This window comes from Bubalus bubalis, chromosome 3 (assembly GCF_019923935.1).
Source record: "Bubalus bubalis isolate 160015118507 breed Murrah chromosome 3, NDDB_SH_1, whole genome shotgun sequence".
Classification (NCBI taxonomy): domain Eukaryota; kingdom Metazoa; phylum Chordata; class Mammalia; order Artiodactyla; family Bovidae; genus Bubalus; species Bubalus bubalis.
In genome coordinates this window covers 164492838-164518059 of record NC_059159.1, presented here as the reverse complement: position 1 = coordinate 164518059, position 25222 = coordinate 164492838, and the positions used below count along the sequence as shown (strand labels likewise).

Below are 25222 nucleotides of genomic sequence, written 5' to 3'. Positions count from 1 at the left end.
CTTGAGTGCCTTTGAAGGCCAGGTCAATCCCTGCTCCACATTCATCAACACGCTTGAGTTCACTGACTCCTTCTCTGTTGTCAGTTCCCAGGGACCAAGTCTCACCCAAACCTCCCACCCTACTCCATGACCCTGCCCCATACCCAGTGCAGAGCCCCACCTCCCACCCTTAGTGGGAAAGAACCCTCCTGCCGATCCAGGAAACATAAGAGATCCAGCTTCGATCCTTGGATTGGGCAGATTCCCTGGAGGAGGGCATGGCAACCCACTCCACTATTCTTGCCTGGAAAATCCCATGGACAGAGAAGCCTGGTGGGCTACCGTCCATAGAGTCACATAGAGTCAGACATGACTAAAGCGACTTAGCATGCACAGGAAAGCACAGATAGGCGGTAAAACTAAAGAAAAGCAAGGAAATGATTATCACCAAGTCAGACTAGTGGGGACATCTCTGGGCGAGGAGGGTATTATAATCAGGAAGAGAGACACACGGCTTCTGGGGTAGTGGCAATGGTCTAGGCCTTTTTCTTAGTGGATATCTACTTTATAATTACTCATTAAACTGTCCATTTAAGTGTCATACCATTTTTGGCTTATATATTTCACAACTCAAAAGTTTTTATGACTTTTTAAAACCAATTTTAATTTTTTGGTAAAAATTTTAAAATGAAAAATAGGCCCTGTGGATTTCAAGACCTTTGTGGTTACATCCCAGGAAAGAGGAGAGATGGTAAGAATGGCAAAGGGCAGACCCTGCCCACGGAGCTGTCTGGGGAGACGCACGTCACCTGCCAGAGATATGCTGCAAGCGTCCTAAAAAGTATGAATTCAAAGATCCACTGGCCAGTGACAGGCCCAGAAGGATGCCAGGGAGAGCAGAGAAGGCAGGCATGGTCAGAAATGAAGCTCTTGGGGCCATGCCTCCTCTAGGTTGCTGATGAGAGGATAAACTGAGAGTCTTTCTGGAAAGCAATATGTCAAAATATGTATAAGAAGCTTTAAGATGTTTATGACCCATGACCTAGCCGTTTCACTTCTAGGAATCTCTCCCAAGGAAAATAATCTGAGAGGCACTTCACGCATGAGGATTTTCATCACAGTTATTTACAATAACAAACGAGCAGACATAACACAAGTGTCTGAATAGAAGAGAGGACTGGTTAAATAAACATGAAACATCCATGTAATAGTGTCCAACCACTACAAAACACAGACTCAAAGAATATTTAATGATCTAGGAAATGTTCATGCTGCAATTCTTGTTTTAAAAAAGGCAACAGAATAGAAAATGTACAATACAGTCTGAGGTTTTTAATATGACATGCACAGGAAAGATATCTAAATGCTCACAGGGGTTATATATATGGGTGATAGAATAAATAAAGGTCTGGAAATGGAGAGGAAGAGAAGGAAAACAAGAAAAAAATCGGAGAAGGGAAATCTAAATAGTCTCACGCCACCAGCTAGTACTGGCCAGATGTGTTTGCTGAGACCAAGGAGACCAGACAAGATGCCAGACCTCGAGGCTCACTCGCTTGGTTGTCTTCAAACAACAAAGCGCTGGAGGAGCCGGGAACAGAAGCCTCGGCACACAGGCCCTGCGAGATACAACAGGCAACTGCAGTGTGCCTGTGGTGTGCCCAGAGAAAGGGAAGCGGGAGGGGGACCCCCTTGATATCAAGCCTCCCTGCCCTCACTCTCCTGTTCCTCCTCCTGGAAGCCTCTGCTCCCTCCATATCACCCCCAGCATCCTGAGCCCCGAAGCTTTTTGGCTTTCCCCCAGTCCTAGAACGAGACACCATCTCTGAGTCCCAGAGCGAAGGGCCCTCTCTCTCTCACCTCCCCCAGAGGGAGCCCTGGGGGTCGGACGTCAGCTCACCTGGACGAAGACGGGGAACACCAGGACCTTAGGGGCCAGGGTGACGTAGGTGCCATAGCTTGAGTGCGGGGTGTGCGGCCTCATGACGGGGCAGTTCTGGTAGTTCCCGCGGCCCTTCATGGTCTGCACTGTCTTCATCAGCCGACACTTCTTCCCCAGGCCCGTGTAAGACTTCCCTTTACTGGGACTCCCTGATTCTGTGGAACAGAGATGGGGGGTACACTGTGAGGCATTTCCATCCCCCCTCCCCCAGCAAAGGCATCGCCTCTGCAGAAACAGGGCACACGGTCTCAGTCCATCAGTTGCCATTTCCAATGGCATCTACCTTGAGCCCAGCCCTGAGCAAGGTGCTGAGAAGGTGGGGAGACCTCAGAAGGAAGTCTCTCTCACACTCTGGGAGGGATACTGACATGCAAACCTCCACCTCCAGGGTGAGGACAGGGCAGGGAACTGCCAGCTATGATAAAGGTGGCCCAGGACCTGAATCAGGCCTATTGGTTTGGCCTCATACTTTGACAAATCAGAAAGTCTCTCAGATTTGAAAAATCAGAAGATCTGACCTCACCAGGCCCACAGACCCACATCAAGCCATCAATCAGCTGGAGCACTCCAGGTGTCAGAGCACGTGTGCCCCTCCAGCCTGCATTCCCACCCTGGGCACACCCAGCACCGCTGACTCCCAGGTCCCTCAAACAAAGAGAGTGGAGGTCCTATCTCCGCAGTGATAGCAGAGACAGTGGGCTTTCCTAGGACATGTGGGGTCGGCCCTCAACTAGCCAAGGGAGCTGGAGCAGCCTGGCTGACTGAGTCAGTCTGAGATAAGGGGTGGCACTGAAGATCCAGTTACTGGGGAAGCCCACCAGCTCTGAGCCAGAGAAGAAAAGAAAGAAAAGAAGGGGCTTCCCTGGTGGCTCAGACAGTAAAGAATCTGCCTGCAATGCAGGAGACCTGGGTTTGATCCCTGGGTGGGGAAGATCCCCTGGAGATGGGAATGGCTACCCACTTCAGTATTCTTGCTGGGAGAATTTCATGGACAGAGGAGCCTGGTGGGCTACAGTCCATGGTGTCAAAAGAATCAGACATGACCGAGCCAGAGGGCTGCACCCAAATCCCACTTCTCTGCTCCCCGCTTGGCAACCACCAGCAACTCACTTCCCTGCTCAGACTCGTGGTTTCCTCACTGCAGTTATAGCACCAAGCTCATGGGCTGGCCATGAGTGCTAAAGGAGGGGCTCCAAGTAGAGCCCCTAGAACAACGCCTGGGACCTGGGTAACGGGCCATGAAAGTGAGCCGCTAACTCATTGTGGTTCTTGTTGTGATTCCTCCACTGGGCAAAGGAAGTTGATCAGGTGCTCCAGGGACACTGGGAAGCCTCGCTTCATCACAGACAGGAAGTACTCCCTGGCTTGGCCATCAGAAATTATTCTCATCAGAAAAGAGAGAAGAGAGGAGAAAAGAGAGAACGAGAATGAACCGACCCCAGGGAAGAAAGCTGAAGGCTGCAGGGAGTCCCTCTATAAGGGGACACTGCAGGACACATGCCCTGCACTGGACAAGGAGTGGCACACAGGTCTTTATCGTGTCTCATCCAGTGGGCAGAGGTGCACAACACAGAGTATCTAAAAAGTCAGGAATTCTTGGACATAAGCAAGTAGGAGACAAACTCCAGGGTATTCAAGCTACACACACACCTGAGCCCCTTCCAAGAGTCCCTGCTGCCAGGCGGGCAACTGACCAGCCCTTCCTGATCTGCTTGCCCAGCTCACTAGGTCTCCTTCCACCACCCCCGATCCTGGCAACCAGGGAGTGAACAGGTGACCTGACCCCAGCTACATCTCAGGGAAGCTCCCCACCAACGCGCAGTCCAGGGCCTCAGAGGAAAAACCAGCTCAGAAGGTTTCACCCTTGCTTCCTCCACCCACCCCCTGCCCCTTCTCACAGAGAAAGGTGAGAAAACAAGTCATCCCTCCCCCCCCCACACACAAGTGACCACCTATTGCAGCAGTATCTTGGGGCAGCGCTCAAACTATAATAACCTAAACCACTTCCTGCCTCTTCAAGGAGTCACTTAGAGGAGAAAGAGCATGAGCCAGGATGGGGGTGGGGGCCAGATGCATGGCCAGACACTTTCACAGCTCCTCATCTGCTCTGACCCTGGACATCAGCCCCAGAGGGCGCTGTGCTGGCAGCCTCTGCTGAAAGAACCCATGCTGGCCCTCAAACTCGGCACTGGGTTTGAGTTGGACCAGACACCTGAACTGCAGCACTGGCCTCCTCGGAGACTGGCTGTGCAACTCTGAACAGGCTCCATCGCCCTCTTAGCCAGAGTGTTTTCCACTGCGAAGTAGAAATAACACGGACTGCTACCTTGCTGACCCAGGGCAGGCGGGGGCTCCCACAAGAGACCTGATGGGCAAGGGTTTGGTGAATGGTACCAGAGTCTGAGGGCACGAAGATTATAAACCCAAGTCGATGAATAATCTACTCATTAAGGCTGGCATTAAGACGAGGATGCTGGGCCACAAACTGTACCATGAAGGGGGATCCCAGGGTCAGTCTGGAACTAGTCTAATCTGACACAACCAAGCCTAGACCAGACAAGCTGAAACTACACAGGACTGACAAGGCAAAATAGACCCAACTTAGATGGGTTGGGGAGAAGGCAATGGCAACCCACTCTAGTACTCTTGCCTGGAAAATCCCATGGGTGGAGGAGCCTAGTAGGCTGCAGTCCATGGAGTTGCGAAGAGTCGGACACGACTGAGCGACTTCACTTTCACTTTTCACTTTCATGTATTGGAGAAGGAAATGGCAACCCACTCCAGTTTTCTTGCCTCAAGAATCCCAGGGGTGGGGCAGCCTGGTGGACTGCCGTCTATGGGGTCGCACAGAGTTGGACATGACTGAAGCGACTTAGCAGCAGCAGCAGCAGATGGGTTGGGTTTGCTAATGCCAAAATCTGGGTCCTGTGGCCCCCGGTCTGACCTTTAAAGGCATCCACTTCTTTCCTTCCCGAGCCCCAGCTGCACAGGGCATCATAGAATCTTCGCCTTGGGCCTAGAAAGTCATGAGTAAGCCACTCGACATATACCCCTGCCTTCAGGAGGGAAGCAGTCCCATTTTATAGTCAAGGCAACTAAGGCCTGGAGTGACTGGAGGACTTGCCTAGGGTCATCTGAACAGTAACTGGTACAAAGTGGGATCACCCTCACCTATGTGGTATGTCTTCGTGTCCCCTGTCCACACACCCTGGATAATGTGTAGCAAGTGGGCTTGATTCTTCAAAACTGATTTTTGAAGTATCTGTTTTAAAGAAACAGTCCAAGTTGTAACCCAGCTATGGAGCTCTGTGAAGGCAAACTCCTTAACTTTCCCAAATGCTACCACTTACACCCTCTGGTCCAAACCCCGATCCACCCCTTCAACACCTGCTTCACTGACTAAGCACAGTAATTACTCAGCTTCTGAGGACAGCCCTGGTAGTCATCCCACCCCAGCAGCAGAGAATCTGAGCCCGGGCCATCTTCACAGGGCAGGGGACAGTGCCAGGGCATCAGCGGGTTGGGAGAAAATGCCAATGACAAGCGGGCAGGCACCCCAGGCCCCGGAAGGGCACCAGACCCTGTTCAACTCAGGTTGGCTCAACCCACTCTCCTGAGAGGAGACCAGGAGACCAGGCAGCCCGGCCAGAGGAGGGGACAGAAGCCGGCACAGTGCTGACAGCCTTGGCCTCTGGAGACCCCTAAGTGCGTTTAAGGGAAGATCTGTGCCCTGAATTCCACCCCTTCCTCTGAACCCGAGGACCAGGAGCCAGGAATGCTCGATCCCTGGTAAGGAGAAAAAAAACGTCCTTGCATTCCCAAATGATTATTCTCATGAAGAATAAATGAAGTCAGGTCAAGTTCTTAATATAATGCATTCAAAAGTTACCATTGTTATTAACAGCATCATCATTTCCTCACTTGTCCCTCTTCCCACGGCCTGCATGACTGTGCCCGTCTTGGTTTGCTAAGTACTGTACTGTCAGAGGGGAACCAAAGCCTGGATAGGAGTTGGGAGGACACCAGGAGGCGTCTCTCAAGAAGGATCCACACCTGCCCGCCTCCAGGGACACACACCTGTCCACCTCCCTTCCCCCCTGAACAGTCTGCAAACCCTCAGTGGCAACCAAAGTCAATCCCCTTCAGTCGGTCACTCAATTAAAATTCTGTTGAGTACCTGCTGTTTGTCAGACCCTGGGACCAGCACCAGACACATGGAGAGGAGCAGGCCTAGGCCCTGCCCTTAATGGGGTCACCGTTTAGCAGTGATGTCTCCTCTTTAACCTAATGCACCAACTCAGCGTTGAAACATTATCAGACATCTCTCTGGAAGGAACACGGATTCACTTCCAACCAATCAAGCCCAAACACCCAAATGCCCCACCTGGAGAGAATGAAGATGCCTTCCATTCTCAACCCTGAGCCTGGTGGCAGCCCTTTCCCCCCAAAAGACACCTGCTCTCAGCAAGCATCTTCGTGCTACTGACAGAGGGGACTGGGAGGGAGCAGGTCGGCAAGTGGCTGGGAAAAGGCCATTCTCAAGGCAGAAGGTCTCAAGGAAATCAGGGTCAGTACCATGGACTACCAGGCAAGGCTGGTCTCAACCTTCCAGATCCCATCTGGCCTTCAGCCATTGCAGAAAGGACCTAAAAGCATACCCAGCCCGCTCCAGCATCAACTCTGACACCCAAGGCCTCCTGGGAGAAGGTGCTGGTTTTGAGACCAGCTTCTCTCACTGGCCCTTAAAAACTAAGGCCAGGATTTTCTGGACAAGAGAGAAAAATCCATTGAAACAGCAGAGACGTTTGTGCACTTCAAAGACAACTATCTTCTGTGTAGCATCGCTCAGTAAACAGACTGCTACTCAAAACCATTATCTCCCTTATCCGTTCTGACAACCCTCTAAAGTGGGAATTATCAGCCCTGTTTTATAGATAAAGAAACCGAGATTCAGTGACGGGTCATTAGTTGTTTAAACTCACACAACTCCAATTTGAGACCTCCCAGCTCTGAATTCCATGCCTCTTTCCTGTGTCAGCCTGACCACGGTGCCTAAGCACCTTACACTTAGTAACGTTGGTTGAGGGGCTTCCCTGGTGGCTCAGTAGTAATCTGCCTGCAATGCAGGAGATGGAGGAGACACAGGTTCAATCCCTGGGTTGGGAAGATCCCCTGGAGGAGGGCATGGCAACCCACTCCAGTATTCTTGCCTGCAGAATCCCACAGAGGAGCCTGGTGAGCTGCAGTCCATGGGATCGCAAAGGGTCGGACTGAAGCAACTGAGCACACGCATATACCATGTTGGGCGAATCTCAGCTGAGTGCCTGAGTTCTGAACACTGTCTCCTAGGCTGCTCTGAAAAGATGCCCTCGCCTCCTTCTCAGTTCAGGATCCGAGGAAGAAAGACATTGGCTCAGTGAGGGAGGAGAGGGCCCAAGAGGAGACAGTCTGTGTCAGTCTGCGGGGGGGTCCTGACTCTGTTGGGAAGGCCTCCCAGCCAGAGCTGGAGGCAGCTGACCTCGCCATCTCTCTGGGGCTCGGAGGGCAGGGCAGCAGAGGACAGACTCACCTTCAGGGATGGCGTCCTCCTGGTACACAGGCCGCAGCAGCTGCAACGGAAAGACAGAGAACCCCTCAGCCCAGCCACGGGGCAGACAACTAGGCAGGCTGCTCAGCCCTGGCCTGGGGAGAGCAGGGAAGCTCCTCAGGGCATGAGGGCAAGACCGCCATCCTGCTAAGGAGCCAAGAGGGGGCTTGTAGGGAACACAGGCTCTAGAATCCTCCAGAATGTTTGAGTATAGTGAGGCTTTAGCTGTCATCGAGTTTAATCCCTTGGCTAGATCCCCAATTTCCTTGATGGCAACTTGTTCCAAAGCGTGTGCTGTGGAACACTGGCCCTAGGGATGCTAACAACTCTGCTACAGAGGGTGAAGCCATCGGGGGAGTTTGGGAACCACTCGGGTGAACAAGGGTGAACCACCTTCTTCACTGCAGATGCCCTCAGAGCCTCAAACAGGCGGGCACGCACTGGGAATCTGCTCCAAGAGGAAGAGAGTAGGAGGTATTTCTCAAGCTTACTTGACCTCAGGACACATTTTACCCAGAGTATCTCAGGGGAACAGCGTCTTGGGATACACACACACCATCATCCCACCGCACCATCTTGAAGTTCCTTCGACAGGCGCTCAGCGCCCACCATGTGGCCCATTCTGCTATGGAAAAGCGCCATCTGGCAGAAGGCGCTTCCTTCTTTTGAGGTGCAATCTTCCACCCTGTGACATCCCCTGGTCCTGGATCTGTGTCCTGAGACCACAAAGACCCAGCTGCTCCCTCTGCCCAGGACAGCCCGAGAGGACGGCCCTGTGGAGTTAACGCTTACCCCGCGTCCCTGCTCCCTACACCGAGCCCCTGGGAGGCTCTTCCCAACACAGCTGAGTCTTTGCCTCTTCTGGCTTCACTCGGGGATCCCAGCCCTTCGCCTTCCCGGAACCGGCCGTCCATACCTGGCTCCCGGGGTTCAGCGGGGCCAGGATGATGTAGTTGGGGTCGGCGGGGGCCGTGGCGCGGGACAGCGCGGGCAGAGTGTGCTGGCCCCCGCGCTTGGTCAGCTCGGAGTAGCGCTCCCAGCCGCCGAGCAGCAGCCCGTCGGAGCTCTCACACACCAGGTGGCAGCTGTGGCGTTGCTCCGGCCGGGCCTGGGCCCCGTGGGTGCAGTTCTTCTCCCGCTTATTGGGGGGCGACAGGAGGTCGAGGGTCGACTTGCAGGAGGCTCGTCGCAGGACCCCTCCGTCTGGCCCTGGCTTGACTTGGGGCACCATGCGCCATACAAGCAGGATGATCTCGCTGGGGCAGCTCCTGGAAGTGCGGGGAGCGGGGATCACAAAGAGACATTGAGTCTGCTGCTGCTGCTGCTGCTGCTGCTGCTAAGTCGCTTCAGTCGTGTCCGACTCTGTGCGACCCCACAGACGGCAGCCCACCAGGCTCCTCCATCCCTGGGAATCTCCAGGCAAGAACGCTGGAGTGGGTTGCCATTTCCTTCTCCAATGCATGCATGCATGCTAAGTCGCCTCAGTCGTGACAGACTCTGTGTGACCCCATGGACAGCAGCCCACCAGGCTCCTCTGCCCACAGGATTCTCCAGGCAAAAATACTGGAATGGGTTGCCATTTCCTTCTCCAGAAGTTGAGTCTGGGGGAGACCTAAGTCAGGCAGGGTAGGGGCCTGTGGGGGCAGAAAGAAAGAGAGGGGAAGGGGGCAGGGGCAGCCCCCAGTGCTAGAACAGGAAAGGATGCAGAGGCCAGCTAAAGCAGAGACAGCAAAGGGGTCCCTGAGGTCAATTCAAGTTGACTGGCAGGGGCTGGGAAGGGCATTGGTAATAAAAAAAGAAGACCAGATTCAACTAGTGATGTTCCTCCTGAACACAAAGTACAAGCAAGCAAGCCGCCTGTGTAAACCCCGCACCCAGTCATTCTAGAAGCAAACCTAAAATGGGACTGTAACTCAGAGGGTCAAAATTGAGGGGTCCCATACATTTTAAGTCTTCCCTGGTGGCTCAGATGGTAAAGACTCTGTCTGCAATGCGGGAGACCTGAGTTCGATCCCTGGGTGGGGAAGATCCCCTGGAGAAGGAAATGGCAACCCATTCTAGTATTCTTGCATGGAGAATCCCATGGACTGGCGGGCTACAGTCCATGGGGTCGCACAGAGTCAGACACAACCAACCCAGTATGTACCAGGATAGATTTTAAAGAATAACTGTTTAATTATACAACTGAAAAATCTCTGCAACATCTACCCAGCCTAGAAAACAGAAGGCTTAGCTCTGAGGTAGCAGAACTAATGAGCTCAAGGAGAAAGCGACCCCCTGGAGCCACACCATGAACCACAGGGTGTGTCTGAGAGCTTCTTCCCCCACTGTTTGCTCTGGGATTCAAATTCGCTTGGAGCCTGAACCTTCCAGTTTCAGGCCAAGTAACTGATTTCCTGAGGAGCAAAGCAAATGGCTCGCAGCTGTGAAGGAGGGACGGGCCAGGCGTGTGCCCAGGGCTGGGGAGGAGAGGGGAGGTGCGAGGCAGCCCCAAGCCCCAGGCCGCCCGCCGCCCTGGTCACCGGATCTCGTGAGCCAGCTCCACGCATTTCCAGTGCTCCACAGGCCTCTCATTCAGCCGCAGCACCGTGTCCAGCTGCTGCAGCCCTGCCCGCTCCGCCGGGCCCCCTGCAGGGACAAAGAAAACTCCTGGAGCCCACGACCCCCTCAGAGGGCCTGGGGTCCTTTGCCTCCACAGTGGCCTTGGACAAGGATCGCTCCCCTCTGTTTCTTCATCTGTGAATGAGGGCCTGACCTTGGAGGTGCTCAGGAAGGATCTTGAAGGAGGCACCCCTTTGCCTTCATTTCCTCCCTGCCCGCAGACCCAGTACTGGCTGACCTCTCTGCTGCCAACCTCCCCACCAGGCCCCCTCCCTCCCCAGGAGCTCCCACCCTTCAAGAACCCTTCCTTGCTGCCAGGCTCAAGGCAAGGGGGGCCCCCAGATCGCCACGTCCCAGCTTCTCCTCTTAGGATGCTCACTCTGTGACTGGAAGTCTTTTCTTTGTGAAAAGTAGAGAGGGAATGACTATTTTAAAGGGCTCATCAGGCTGGACTAGGATAAAATACTGATTCCAAATCAAGTTCATAAATGATTCTCATTTTCCCATGCAGCCATTGCTGAAAATATAGGTTTAGTTCCTGTTTGAAATGACTAGGAAACAAAATATAAAAGCCTATCTTCACTTTGATTAAAAACAAAACAAAACAAAAAAAGAGTAGGTGTATTTTCATAGACCTCACTTTCATCTGTGGTCATTTAAAAATATTATTCTTTTCATTTTGAAAGGCCAGGACTCTTCAATCCGGGGCTGGGGCTCCCCTTTCAGTTCCAACATCTTGTTTGCTAAGCCCGGGGCCGCCATCACCCAAGATGCTCACTCACCGGAATCCACAGCCTGGACTCGGACCGGAGAGTCACAGCAGATGGTGAAGCCAAAGCCGTCCTTCCCCCGTGGGATGGTGATCTAGGACACAGCCCTGCCCAGTTAATCCCAGAAGCCGGGAGGCTGCGCCTCTGCTCCAAGGTCGGGAAGCCCACGGGCCCCACCCCAGAGCCACCTTCCTCTCCAAGGTTTTTGGAGCCAAGAAGGAGGCTGGCCGGCCCCTCGCCGCCCCTATCTCGGCCCAGGCATCTTGAGCACTGGGTTGCGGGCCAAGTAGGAAGGCTGGGAGCTCAGGAGGTAAGCCAGGCCCGGGACCGCCAGAGCCCCGGAAGGGTGCATGTCACCATCTTCAGCCCTGGCAGACACGTGACCTAGCCCTTTACCTGAGGGCCTGCCGCACTGCCTGGCTCCACCTTGCCTGAGCCCCACTGCTTGCTCAGTCCTTTCCTCCCTCCCCCAGCGGCTCATGGAGCATTGCCCCAGTGCTGGCCCTGCGCTGAAGGCTGAGAGACGAAGCTGAGCTGCCAGTTACCCTCCCAGAACACAGGGGAGGGAAGACAGGGATGCACACACTCACTCTCAGGCCAAGGGGCGGGGGACACATCCTGGGAGGGTCTCAGGGCCATCTATGGTCAGGGCTTCCAGGTATCCAGTGAGGGATCCCAGCTGAGGGGGCAAGTGAGGGCACAGTCCCAGCTGAACCTGAACTAGCCGGTGACCTCCCTGTGCCTGCTGCGGCCTGTGTGCATGGCAGGTCCACAATCCCTCCTTTCAGGAGTTCCCTGAGAGGGCCCTGCCATCTGCATGCTCCTGTCAAAGCAACAGGCAATTCCTGGTCTTATGCAGGTCTCTCCAAAGCAAAGTGGGACATGATGAACCTTAGAGCAAAAGGTGAGGAGGGTGCTAGGAAGACTCCTCCGTGCTTTGACTTTAGAAGACAGACTTGGTGCACGGCAGGAGCCAGCCAGCGCTCTGTTCGTGCGGATGGCATGGCAGTGTCCCACCAGCAGCGGTCTGCTGGTTTACTTTAGTGTGGCCTTGCTGCGGGCCCCCTCTGCACACCCCAGTTAGGCTTTGGGGGGCGTGCAGAAGGCCTAGCCCCTGCTCATTCCAAGAGCGATTCCTGGCTGCTCAGAGCAGGGCTATGAGAGCCACAGACTAAGGCAATTGAAGTCAGAAAAGGGGTCTGGCTCCCTGGACGTGGGGTGGGCCCTGGTACAGCACAGGGAAAGGGCACCCCCACCTTCACCCCAGGCAGGCTGAGGAGGAAGCCAGCTCAGCAACCCTGGAGGAGCTCAAGGGTCACAGCCTTGTGAGAAGACTTCTATCTCCTTCCTTTAAGGGCTGCCTCTTCCAGGTTGGGCGCCTGGCATTCACCTGCCAGTTGACCTGAAGGCCAGGCATGGGAAAGGGGAGGGCCAGGGAGCCTGGGGTGGCCAAGGCACTTGGATGCTGTCAGGAGGCCCCTGAGGCTCTGCTTCCCACCAGCCCTGGGCCTGGATTCAAAGCGAGTTTGTAAAACAGGAAATCTGACAGACAAGGGGAAGGGGTGGGGGGGGCAGGAAAATACCCCGTTCCCATAAGAATTCTGGGAAAACACACAGCTAAGGCAGGAAGAGAAAAAAATGGAAAGAAAGAAAGAAAAACAAACTCTGGAGTGAGTGCGGAAAGCCCAGGCTGAAGCCAAGGGACGATGACAGGAGACCAGTCCACTCCAGGTGACCGGCGGGGACTTTAGGGGCCTTAGGGTGACCCTCAACCCAGGCCGAAGCTGGGATGCCAGCACTGTCCCCATCACCCCAGTGAGGGCCATGGCCCCTCCTGCCGGGGGCACGGCTCTGAAAAACAGGCCCCAGTGCCTAGTGCTGACAGTCTGGGTTCAGGCCTCCAGGGCTGAATCTGGAGAACAGGAGGGTGTGCCAACAAAGCAGCCTGCTCCCACATCCAGGCAGGACTATGGACAGGAGACCCCTCTGCCTTTCTCGGCACCAGCCTGAGCAGAGCCAGTCCAGATAACAGTCCAGGCCAGCTGGGAAGAGGGGAAGAAGAGAGGGTGTGTGCTTGGTGCGAGGGGTGGGATTGCGAGAAGGAAGCAGGATCATGCTCTGTCCATCGTGACCACCAACCTCGCTGACAGTCTTCAGAGAACATGATCATCACTGCAGCCCTGATGCAGGGCTGGTTTTAGTGTGGCCATTTTACAGAGAAGAAAACCAAGGTCTAAAGTAAATGAAGCTCTCAGGGTCAGGAGGCAAGGGGAGCAGCCCTGCCCTAGCTCTGGGATCTCAGCAACTCCTAGCAGAGGCCATCCTTCCAGGGTGGGTTTTGCTGTTTCCTGTCCAGAGCAGGAATTGCTACTGCTCCCAGATCTCTCCCATGCCAGCACCTCCATTCTACCCTCCTGCCTGGTTTCAGACCTTCTATCATGGAGGGTCATAGATTTCAACCCCAATCCCCAAATGCCACATTTATTGAACACCCTGCACTGAGCACTTCACACACATTCCCTTTACTCTCACAGGCATCATCACATCATCATCCTATTCCATTGACGGGAAGACTGAGGCTCAGGGAGGTAGATATCATGCACAAGAGCTGGAGCTCAAAAAGGGCGGAACTGGATGAGAGCCTGGGTCTGGCACAAAGCGAGTGCCCTCAGCCCTGCACCACATTCTGGCAGAGGATCCGTTTGGAACTTCAGTCTTGGAGCCCTGGGCACAGACTTGGGGGCACTCATGCCTGACTCTACTCCGACTACCAGCGAGCCCCGGTCCTCAGACCTGTGGTCCCACATGACCCAGGACTTCTCAACCTCCCAGCCAGTGCCCCCTCTGCCTCACCACCCTACCACCCAGGTGCCAGTGTCGCCAGGGCTGCTCCGCAGGCTCTGGAGGGTGAGAGAGCCCTGAGAGCTGGGGACTGCAGAGAGAACACACATGTCCCGCATGAGGTTCCGGAGGCCCCCTCGCAGCATCTCCCCAGACCTAAGCCTGCCTGTTTGAAAGAGTTCATGACCCAGATTCCAGTCTGTTCATTAAAACACAGAGGGACGTTGTATACTAAAGAGTCATCCCACAGTCCCATCAGTTTGGATATTCCCAAAATCTGGACATCCCTTGCCTTCACCCTGCCTACACCATGCCTTTTTTATAAGAAAAAAATGTCCCTCATGTTTCAGAAGAGTCCTGGGGGCTGAGGGATCATCCTTCCCACGCTGCCCCACATCCTAACGGTGGAGCCTCAGAGGCAAAACCTCAGTGAAGCTGAGCTCTGGACCCACCTCAAGGCATCACAGCTCCCGGGGAGGAGAAATATGTGTGCATACAGACACATAGACACAGCCTATCTCACACACAAGCGCACACCAACACATGCTAAAACACAATCGAACATACATGACACAAGACAGGCGCTGCCGTCCCATCAGAAGTAGGAAAAGTTAGCAAAAAAAAAAAAAAACCAAAAAACACAAATCCAGTTTCTCAGCCACCTAGCCACTTCCAGTCTTGGGCTGGAGATGCTCTTTGTAACGCACACTCCTCCCAAGTAAAAATGACAGAAAATCTACTAGATGATCTTGGCTCAGACACCACCCCACCAGTGGTTAGGATGGCACAGGGCTGGCCTCGGCTGCCCCTAGGGAGGGGCGGCAGGTACAGGCTACCTGGGGTCCAGTTCCTGCCTCTGTCCTCTCCCCACATCACAATGAACCTGTGAGGGGCAGGAGTAGGGAAGGAAGGCCCTGAGGGAAGAGAAGCCCTTCTTGGTGAGCCCCCACCCCTGACCCCTAAAGACACCCCGTGGACCACTCCCCCCGCCCAGGGGTCAAGTACCCACCTGGCGGTAGCGGCGCTCCGAGCACACCTTGCAGAGCCCATTGAAGCGGTTCATGACTGCGGGTCCTGCCTCGGCCGCCGCCCCATGAAAACCCGGCTCTCCCCACGGCAGTGGGAGCCCGCACTGCGCCCTGTCAGCCTGGCATGACCGCCCTGGGAAGCCCGCCCCACAGAAGAATGGCAGGAAATCACCTCTCACCTCCCCAAGCCCTGTCTGTGCTGTGTGCCTCTGCACGATAAGCCCGAAGGCTTCCTGAAACCTCCGAATGACAAGGAAGAGGGAGAGTTTTATATTAAAATTCCTGTCAACTAGTTAGTATTCCCCCAGCCCTGGCGGGGAGAGGGCGTCTTTGTTCTGGCTGCATTCTCCGCCATGGGCCACTTTGTGATTACAGAGTTCTCACAAACACTCCTGGCTGGAGGGGAACCCAGGCAGAAAACACGGCCCACTCTGCAACAACGCCGCCTCCCCCTGCAAATCCCAGGGTCCTCCGTAGCAAACACAGGTAATGAACTCAGCCTAAGGACTTAAGGATGCTTGGGACGGGGTGGGGTGGGGTGGGGGCTGCACCCACAGACTTTCCAGGTCAAGACAGGGAATACGAAACATTTTGAGTCTGCCTGCCACCCGGAAGGCACTTAAAAGTCAGTTTTCTCATCCATGTACATGGGCTGCTTTAAGGAGCTCGTGTGAAAGCATTAGCCGCCCAGTCGTGTCCAACTCTTCAGTGACCCCATAGACTGTAGCCTGCCAGGTTCCTCTGTCCATAGGATTTCCCAGGCAAGAATACTGGACTGGGTTGCCATTTGATGACAGACCATAAAGTCAAGTCAGGAAGGGATTTCCAGTCACTAGATAATCCAGCCTCCTCCCTTTACTGGTGAAGAAGTGGGGGCCTGGAGCCATTGAGATGACAAGCAGGGCAGGATGGGGCTGGGATCAGAGCCCCAGTCTTGATCTCTGACTTGTAGAGCAGAGCCTGGGGAGCCAAGAGCCCCTTCCACCCACCTGAGGAAAACGACCCCGCCACTCACATCCTTGATGCCAGAGAGGGTCCCTCGGTCCAGCCCAGCTTTGCTTGCTGTGACAGTGGGCAGGTCACCCCAGTCTCTCAGCCTCCATCACCCCATGCACACCTTTCAGGATTCTCCCTGTGCCCTCGCCAAGCCTCTGACAATCACCCCCAGCTTGCTGAGTCCTACGGACATCTCCGAGTATACAAACCCAGGAAAATCAAACACACCTCGCAAGGATGCATCTATGTGCAAAGTCCGGCCTGAAGCAGGACTCTCCCAGGTCACCTAGAAACCTGCAGTGTTGATGCTCACGCAATTCCCATGAATCCCCAGGGACATTCCCAGGTCACCATCCCCTCTGTGCTCAGCATGTACGGAAAGGGGCCTTTCAGCTGCCACACTGAAGCTGGAGGAAAGCTTTGAAACTCGGCACGAAGCCACAGAAAACAGACCTGGCGAGTTACTCTAATACTGAACTATCCTATATGGGAGCGATTAGACACAAGTTGCAGTTGAAATTAAAATTAATTCAAATTAAGTAAAATTTAAAATTCAGGTCTTTGGTCATACTAGCCACATTTCAAGTGCTCAGTAGCCATAGGTGGCTAGTGGCTGCCGTACTGAACATCACAGCTCTAGACTGTACACTCCATGAGGACAGGGACCTCTGAACTGTAGACAGCTATAGGTCAGCACCTGGCACAAAGCCTGGCCCATGTAGATGTTCAATAAATATCTAATGAATGAGGCACTTCCCTGGTGGTCCAGTGGCTAAGACTCTGCGCCCCCAAAGTCGGTGGAGGGGGGGCAGGTTCAATCCCCTGTCAGGGAACTAGATTCCACACACCACAACTGAAGATCCCACATACTGCAACTAAGACCCAGCACAGCCAAATAAATAAATATATTTTTTAAAAACCCTAATGAATGAATGAGTGAATGATTTGAGTAAATGAAACGGAGAATGTCTTAGAGATAATAATACACCTAAATGTCACATGTTCTCACGGAAAACATCACTGTCCTGTTTTCCCAACTAGGCCACTTGCAGGAGGCAGGCATACCTGAAGCCGTAATTCAGATGCCACCTCTGCTACTTGGTGGCTTGTGGCCATGGAGAGTGACCTAACATCTCTGAACCTTACACATCCCATTCATCTGGGGGATTGGTAGTTAACAACCACCTCAGAGGTGGCACTGAGGGTATGTTAGGGAACAACAGCTGGCCTGCTCAAGCGCTGGGAGCTTGTTTCTCCATGTCTGAGTTAGGGAAAACCAGAGATCACTTCCCATGGCCGGCAAAGAGATGGATTTGGATAAATATCCCAGAATCCCCGTGGGAAGGTTCCTCTCCAGATTCGAAGCCCTAAAGAAGTGAGAACCCATCTCATGGTCTCAGGCTCCGTGACAGCCACTCCATGACACCAGAGGAGGGGTAGCGGGGTGCCGAATCTGAAGGGGAGATGGGTCACAGCACTTGGGGGAAGCAAGGGTCTGAGGGAACCTCAGGAAGGAGGATTTGACTTCAAGAGACCGGAAGTCAGTATGACCCAGACGCTTCCATCTCCAGGGACTGGGGCCTGGCTCTCTCCCTACTCCTGCAACAAGTGTGAGTAACCCAAGGAAAGCACAGAAATAACCTCTTAAAAATGCACCAACTTCCTGGGTCTCCAAGCATCAAGTGACTCGGAGTCTCAGGCACCAAACCCTGCCTTGTTCAGGGGTCTCCTGGGCCAAGGGACTGACCAGAAGCAGGTTAGGGCCCAGAGCAGTGCTCAGGGCCCGTCAGTCCTGCCCAGGCTTGGGCCCACCTACCTTGAGTTTCTCCCCGTTCTCAGCATCCTCACCTCCCGGCATGCTCAACAGCGGTTCTGGAAGGTGACACAGCAGAGTCAGAAAGTCTCTACTGGCATCTAAGCACCCGTCCCACAGACCACCCAGAGGCCCAGGCCAGGGTGCCAGGCCCACGTGGTGGCTCAGGTCACTGCTGGCCTCCAGGGTGTGGCAGTGCCCCAGCTCGGGCCAGGCAGAGGTCAGGAGCCAGGTCTGTGTGCAGGAAGGGCAGAGCACAAGGCGAAAATCCTCAGGCCCCACAGCAGGGCCCACACAGCCTGTCTGCAGAGGTGGGTGCCCCAAGGTCAGCCAGGCAGCCTGTAGGGGGTCCTGAGACCACTGACCCTGAGGAGGGGGCCACGCAGGAAGGTCCAGAAGCCCAGCCCTCCGTGATCTAGAGGCCAGGGGAGCTGAGCCACTTGGGGTCAGGCCACAACCCTCTCCAAGGAAAGCCCAACCAGAAAAGTAAAGGTATCATGGATGTGAGACTGCGTTCTGGCAGGTGCCGGTGAGAAGTTCCTGGACCCAGGGTCTGGTGGCGGCCTGGGGCGAGGTGACTCATGCCACAGAACACAGTGACCCACGCTACCATGCAGGAAGGGAGGAGGCGAGCCCCGGGCCAGCAGAGTGTCTGGGCAGAATTAAAGGTGGTGTGCACGCACCTCTCAGGGGCCGCAGTCTCCGCCTGGCCACCTTCAGGTGCTTGGTCCAGCCCAGGGCCTCCCCCAGCAGGTAGTACCAGCCATTGACCTCCTGTGACGAGAGAAGGCGTGACATTCTCAGAGAAGGCAGAGGGCACGGGGCAGGCAGCCACCGATCTGCTGAGTGCCTCCCTCAGGAGCAGAATCTCTGCAGGGACAGACACGCAAGCCTCCCTTCCACAAAGGGAGCTGCCATGCCTGCACCTCCGGGAAGCCCTTCCTGAAGGCACAGCGGGTCCTCCCCTTTGATGAATTCCCACCGTCTCTTGTCCCTGAAGAGCAAGTCAACCCACAGGCCCACCTCCCCAGCTAGGCTGTGCAAGGTTCTGTGATGTGCCTAGCACTGTTCCTAGTACACAGAAAGTGAAAGTGTTAGTCACTCATTCATGTCTAACTCTATGCGACCCCATGGACTGTAGCCTGCCAGGCTCCTCTGTTCATGGAATTCTCCAGGCAAGAATACTGGAATAGGTTGCCATTTCCTTCTCCAGGGGATCTTCTCAATCCAGGGATCAAACCCAGGTCTTCCACACTGCAGGCAAATTCTTTACCATCTGAGTCACCAGGAAAGCCTGGTACACAGAAGGAGCAAAATAAAGGTTGACAAAACAGAAGGGAGGGAAGGGAGGAAAACAGGCAACCTGAGGCTCCTGAGCAGGCTCCAGGTGGGGGTGGAGGGACATCTCCATCCAAGAAGGAAAGCCAAGGCTGCAGTTAAGATATCTGAGACCCACATGCAGAATAGAGTCCTCAGCCACCTACCCCAGACTTCACTTCCAAGACGCAGAGCTGGGTGGCAGGATGGAGCAGGTCACCAGGACATCTCCAGGGATGTGCGAGAGGAGCACTCCCTTCCCTGCTCAAAAGCCTCCAGTGCGGGGAGTGCAGTCCAAGTAGAGGTGGGTAAGGGTCTGGCCATCCAGAGACAAGGCCCTCCAGATCCCAGAGTCCTCACCTGCCTGAAGGAAAGCTCCACCAGGACACTCACTCCATCCCCGAGCACTAGCTAGGCCCAGAAACACAAGCCTGGGCCCACAACATCAAGGGGCTTCTGGAACAGACTACGAGAAGCACCCAGCCTTCATCCTCCAGGGCAGGGACTGCTCTGAGCTCTGAAGGACCTACCAGTGTCCTTAGAGAAGACACTGGACTCAGAGCCTCCTGGGAAGACTTGGAGCCGCCACACAACTGGTCTGTGATATCAAAGAGCTAAGATGAGGGAGCGATGATCACGCGGGTGACAGTGTGGTCTCAGTGGGGTACCATCTCAGAGATAGAAACCCCGCCCCAGGGCTTCCAGACAAAGGCCTCTGCCTATACCAGCCCCGGCCGAGGTGGCCTGACTCTACCAGAAGCTTCCCTTGGACCCACCTTGTCCGGAGTCAGGAGGGACTTCACCCCGAAGCTCATGCAGCCGATAAGTCCACTTTGTCTGGGAGAACAAGAAACGCTCGCATCAGTACCTTCTCATCGCACTGTATCAAGAGGCCAACTGTCAAGTGTAACATAGGTTTGCCTGGTGCACTGCGGTTTACAAAGCACTTTCACCTGCATCATTTCATTTGATCTTTCCAACTCTGTGAGTTAGGCTGGAGTGGAGCTATTCTCTCCATTTCACAAAGGAAAAAACGGAGGCTGAGTTGATCCCCTTCCTAAGGTAACAGGACTTACAGTAGTTGAGCCCCAAGGGAAACCCATCAGAGAAGCTCAGAACTACGTTGGAGGTTTGAGTTGTTCTGGTACTGTGGGTCTGAAGAGCTGGTCCCCACAGGGAATTTCAGCTCACACATCAGCTGGTGATGCTGAATTCAGGAGAAAAGTGATGGGACCTAAAGCTCAAGAAGCTTTGTCTTGGGTCCAGGCAGGAGCTGGTTAGTGCTCGGACAGTTTCAAATCAAGGTTCAAACCAGCCTGACACACAAAAGTTCCCAATACCAATCTGACTTGACTGCCAGCTGGGCAAGTAGACATGAGCCAAGGTCAGAACTCATAGGAAAGTCATGCTGTGTCGACAGGCTTGAGTTCAGTTGGATCCTACTTGACCAAGAGTAATTCAAATTTCCTGAAGAATGTTCATCACTGAGTTCCAATGTCCAGCAATCAGGGACGGGTTGATACTCGGCAGGTTTCAATAATGACAGTATGTGCTGTGCTTAGTTGCTAAGTCATGTCCGACTCTTTCTGACCCCATGGACTGCAGCACGCCATGCTCCTCTGTCCTTAGGGATTCTCCAGGCAAAAATACCGGAATGGGTTGCCCTGCCCTCCTCCAGGGAATCTTCCCAACCCAGGGATCGAACCCAGGTCTCCCACATCTCAGGCAGATTCATTACCGACTGAACCACAAAGAAAGCCCAAAAATGACAGTATAGATGAACATTACTGAAATGCAAAATATAATCCTGCTATTATGAGAAAAAAGCAAGTTTACAAATCTATAGATTAATGAGAAAGATGCCCACCAAAATATTTGTACCTGGTAGGTAGGATAAGAAAGAGTTTCGTTTTCTCCTTCAAGTTTTTTAGCATTTTTAAATTTTCATAGGGAACAAGCGCTTCTTTCAGAATCAGAAAAAAAAAAAACAACAGTATAAATGTATTCGAAAGTATTCTATCCTACCACATCTTTCTCTAGCCTACCACTAGAGTCGCTTTTTTTCCCCACCTCTCTTTTCTTCTCTCTTAGCACATCTCCAAGTCAGTTCCCTTCAGAGACTGGTTTAATATTAACAGCTATTAATCGAGAAACAACATAGGTATTAAGACTGGAGTGGAAGGGACTTCTCTGATGGTCCAGCAGTTAAGGATCTGCCTTGCAGTGCAAGAGAGGTGGATTCAATCCTGGTCCAGGAACTAAGATCCCGCTGCCACAGAGCCACCCAGCCAGCGTGTTGCAACTAGAGAGACCCCTGCTGCAATTACTAAAGCCTGAGCTCTCCAGAGCCCATTCCACGCAGACTAGAGAATCTGTGCTCTGAAACGAAAGATCCCACACGATGCAATGAAGATCCCACAAGCTGCCATTAGAAGTCGACGCAGCCAAATAAACAAACAAATATTAAAAAATAAAAAGACTGGAGCAGAACCTTGACGGTTAACTTCAATATCTGAGGGATCCACATGGATGAAGGAGTCAGCATGTTCTGGGGAAGGTGCAATTTCAAAGCCGAGGATGGAATGAACTGCCTGGAACGAACCAACTCCCTGGAGATGAGCCTCCCTGAAGACTGGGCTGCGGGCGGCCTAAGCCAGTCCACTGAACCCCCTGAAGAGCCTGAGTCTTGTGCCCCAGAGCCTGCTCCCGGGCTCCAGACCCAGAAGGTTCAAGGTGGGTTCTGGACACAGGCGTCTGGAGAAAGCCGTCCAGGGGATCCTACAGGCCACCCACCCATGCCTGCCCCAGTGAGCACCAGAGGTCTACAACGTCTTTACAAATACACTTTGTTTGGATTCTCCAGAAAGGGTGGCGGCGGCCTACCACCCGAAAGTAAGCAAAATGGGTTCTCACAGATAGCCAAGCCGAGTGAGGGGCAGGGAGGCAGGACGAGGGCCACTGATCCTGAGACCCGGTGCCCCTCCCTGCAGAGGCACGGTCTGCACCGGGCCCTGTCTCACCAGCTGCTCTCATTCTGCTACTCCTCACTCCCCGCGCTCTCTTCCTGCCCCCCTTTCCTGCAGCCTGGGCTGCAAGTGCTCCCTCCCCCTTGCACTAACAAGGGGGAGGGAGCACTCCCCCTTGCCAGCCCCCTCCCATCTCACCAGGCCGGATTAATCATCTCCCCCTAGAGGACAGTGCAGTCACTCCATTAAACCCACCCGTCCACATCCACCCCCCAACCCACCACCAAAAACAAACCCTCCTCCCTCCTGGCGCATGGCCAAGTCGGCACTAATGGAGGGGCAGCCGCAGTGACCAGAATGAGTGGCAGCCGCTGACCTGAGCTGCCGCTCCAGAAAAGCCTTGTCAAGACTTTGCCAAAGTCCTCATCATGGATTTCGTTTTGTTTGTCAACACGTTCAAGAGCAACCCAGCTGGTATCCAGGTGCCCACACTGCCTTGCTGCACACTTTCCTTTCACACTGGGTACGGCCGTAACTGTCTAAATCTCCCAGGCACGATGCTTTAGCTGTAATAAAGGCTGCCTCTTCCTGCTCTTCAGTAAGTGGAATTTTCATCCCCTGGTGCTCAGAGAATGCTAAATGGTTGATAGCCTCCCATGAGCTTTGCTTCCTGCGAAGGGGCCTCCAATGATTTCATGATACTTCAGGCCCAGCAAATTGTCACAATCAATGGCCATAAACAGGAACCTCTAAGTGTTCTTCAATTAGCTACTCCTGAAGCCTGTTTTTAAAAACCTTTGGAAGAAGAAAGACTTCTTTTATGCGGAACCTGAATACATGGCAATCTACTAGTCAGGCAATAAACTTGGGAACTGGTGATTGCCTGAAATTTTGCTAGGCACAGAGTCTCAGGGGCCAAGACTTGGGTACTTCTGAAAGCTGAACCCTGAACTTGGTGAAGGTTTGACAAATGGATGAATCCATCATTCCCATGTTGGCAGGCTCTGGGCAAGGAGCCCCGGCATTAAGGAAACAAGACAAACACTCAGGAATTTAAACAGCAGTTCAAGGCAGCAATACAAGGGATGTCACTAGACAGGGTGAGATTGACAGATGAGCAGTGCAGGCAATAAATGCTGGATGCTCAGAGCGGCAAGAAGTGGTTTAGAACTGAGATGTTCAAAGAAGACCTAAGGAGTGAAGCCAGAGAGAGGGAAAGGAAGAGCATTTCAGGCAAAGGGAACAGCTTGTGCAAAGGCTCAGAGATAAGGCTTCATGGAGCATTCATGAGCAATAGTACAGACAGTCCTCCATATGCAAGGATGAGGAACCCATGGATACGGAGGACCAACTGTACTACACCACTTTATAGAAGGGACTTGAGCATCCATGGATTTTGGTATCTACGGGGGTCCTGGAACTAATCCCCAGTGGATACGGAGAGATGGTTATACTCGGCTCAGTTTATTTTTTAGCACACGGTAGGAGACCCGCTAACAAAAAGAAAATGCATTATTTTAAGGGAATGCACTTTACTTTTCTCTCCCAGGGGCCTTAAACTATTTCTGTTACCGACTTATCCCATTTAATCTCAATTTATTTTGAATTTGATGACTTAAACTGCACACACATTTTCCCATTCATCTTCTCTTTCCTTGGTCTCAGTCCCCATCTCTGGTCACAAGCTTTCTAACTTTAGGGTGCTGTACTTGGCACTGGCATGGTTTATAAAGTAGTTGAAAGAGGAGAGGGTACAAAGATAGTGTGCGACACACAGCGAACGGCCTCTCCATCTGTGTAATTACTATCAGCATAAAAGCTTACGTTCTGCAAACATATGTTGTGTGTGTTTTAGGTTGTTGTTGTTGTTGTTTTTTAACTTGGTGCATAACAGTATAATTCTAAGACTGTTCTCTTACCACAAGTTCTGAAAACACCATGATTGACATTAGAAGCTTCAGCTTGGCTCTTTCCACATCACTGAACAAAACTTTTAAGTAGTTCAGTTCCATAGTCAGTGATATTAAGGAGTTACTGTTAATTTTTAAATGTGATAATGGCATTGTGGCTGTTCTGTTTTTTAAGTCATCTTTTAGAGAGATCTATAGCTCAGATGAGCTAATGTGCTTTAAAATAATCCACTGGAGGAAGGGACAGTGGATGAGGCCGTAAATGAAGTAAAATCGGCCACATATTGATCATTGATGAAGCTGGGCTCCAAGTATGTGAGGGCTTATTATATATTTTCTAACTTTGCATATGTTTGAAAATGTCTATAATTTCTTAAAAACTCACAGAACCCCAAGTCGAAAGAAACCTTTGAGATCACTGCCTTTTACAGGTGAGGAAACTGGGGCCCAGAGCCGGGAAGTGACCTGTCCACGGTCTCACAGCGAGGAGGAGCTACGCCAGCATCTACTGCCCTGAAGCCTGGTTCTCCTCAGCTCCCACCGTGCTCACCACAGGAGCCGAAATCAGCCTGCCCCTCCCAGCACTGGACCATCCTGTTTCTCTACTAGGTGCTTACAGCAGTGCCTGGAAGGATCGCGAGAATTCATGAAACAGATGCTCCCCCCCTTCATCTCCTATCAGTCTCAAAATGTAACTGCCACATATTCAGCTGGACGACTGACATAAAACTGTATTAAAAATGCTATGAGAGGTGGCCTGAGGCATAAGCACACCGATACAGAAAAGGTTTGGCTTTGGAGCTTTATCACCTGTGTGAGCCTGTCAAGTGTACTATGTCATGTGATTTGATCCCAGGCTACCTGGATTTGTGTCTGGTTTTCACCACGTGCTGGCTGTGTTACCTTGGGCAAGTTGCTTAACCTCTCTGTGCCTGTAAAAGAGAAACATTAAGAATGCCTACCTTATATGGTATTGTGAGGACACTGTGTCCACACAATAGATAATGATTAAATATGCTTAAGGTCCACACTCTTGGTAGACATGCAGTGCTTGATAAACAGGAGCAATGATATCACCTTGGGCACGTTCCTTGGCCTTAGTAAATCTCGGTTTCCTCACCTCTGAAGAGACAGACAGTAATAATTCCTACCTCTCAGGGTTGTTGTGAGGATTAAATGAGCTAATGTATGTAAAGTGCTTGGCACAGAGAAGGGTTCATAAATGTTTGCTCCCTTCCTTCTGCAGCTGTCCTTCACGTTGTGAAGTTGAATGTCTGTCCTTCACAGACACACAGTTTGATTTGAGAGTGTTCAGCAGGGCAGGGGTTTCCGGCAAGGGCTCTGCCTGTCTCCCGCAGCTCAGAGGCCTTCTCATTCAGAGATGGATCGATAACCATGCCTCCCGCCCGCCGAGCCGGTCACTGTGGTGCTGACACCTCGGGCAGGGCCATCTGTTCAGAAAGCAGGCCTGT

At 53.0% G+C, this 25222-nt stretch overlaps 1 protein-coding gene across 8 annotated transcripts in view; it reads right to left on the bottom strand.

Moving 5' to 3' along the window:
• RGS3 (regulator of G protein signaling 3) overlaps window positions 1-25222 on the bottom strand; it is a 142609-nt gene that overhangs the window by 83451 nt on the left and 33936 nt on the right. For 6 of the 8 annotated variants that reach the window (XM_044940486.1, XM_044940487.1, XM_044940485.1 and 3 more), the window contains 8 exons: window positions 19651-19711; window positions 18241-18331; window positions 17561-17616; window positions 10892-10973; window positions 10031-10136; window positions 8425-8776; window positions 7491-7530; window positions 1880-2076 (listed from right to left, as the gene is read on the bottom strand). In XM_044940486.1, the coding sequence (XP_044796421.1) occupies window positions 1880-2076; window positions 7491-7530; window positions 8425-8776; window positions 10031-10136; window positions 10892-10973; window positions 17561-17616; window positions 18241-18331; window positions 19651-19711 (985 nt within the window). Of the gene's footprint in view, window positions 1-1879; window positions 2077-7490; window positions 7531-8424; window positions 8777-10030; window positions 10137-10891; window positions 10974-14729; window positions 15212-17560; window positions 17617-18240; window positions 18332-19650; window positions 19712-25222 lie in introns of those variants that run through there. The other 2 variants (XM_025282271.2, XM_006061230.3) reach the window with 2 other exon arrangements.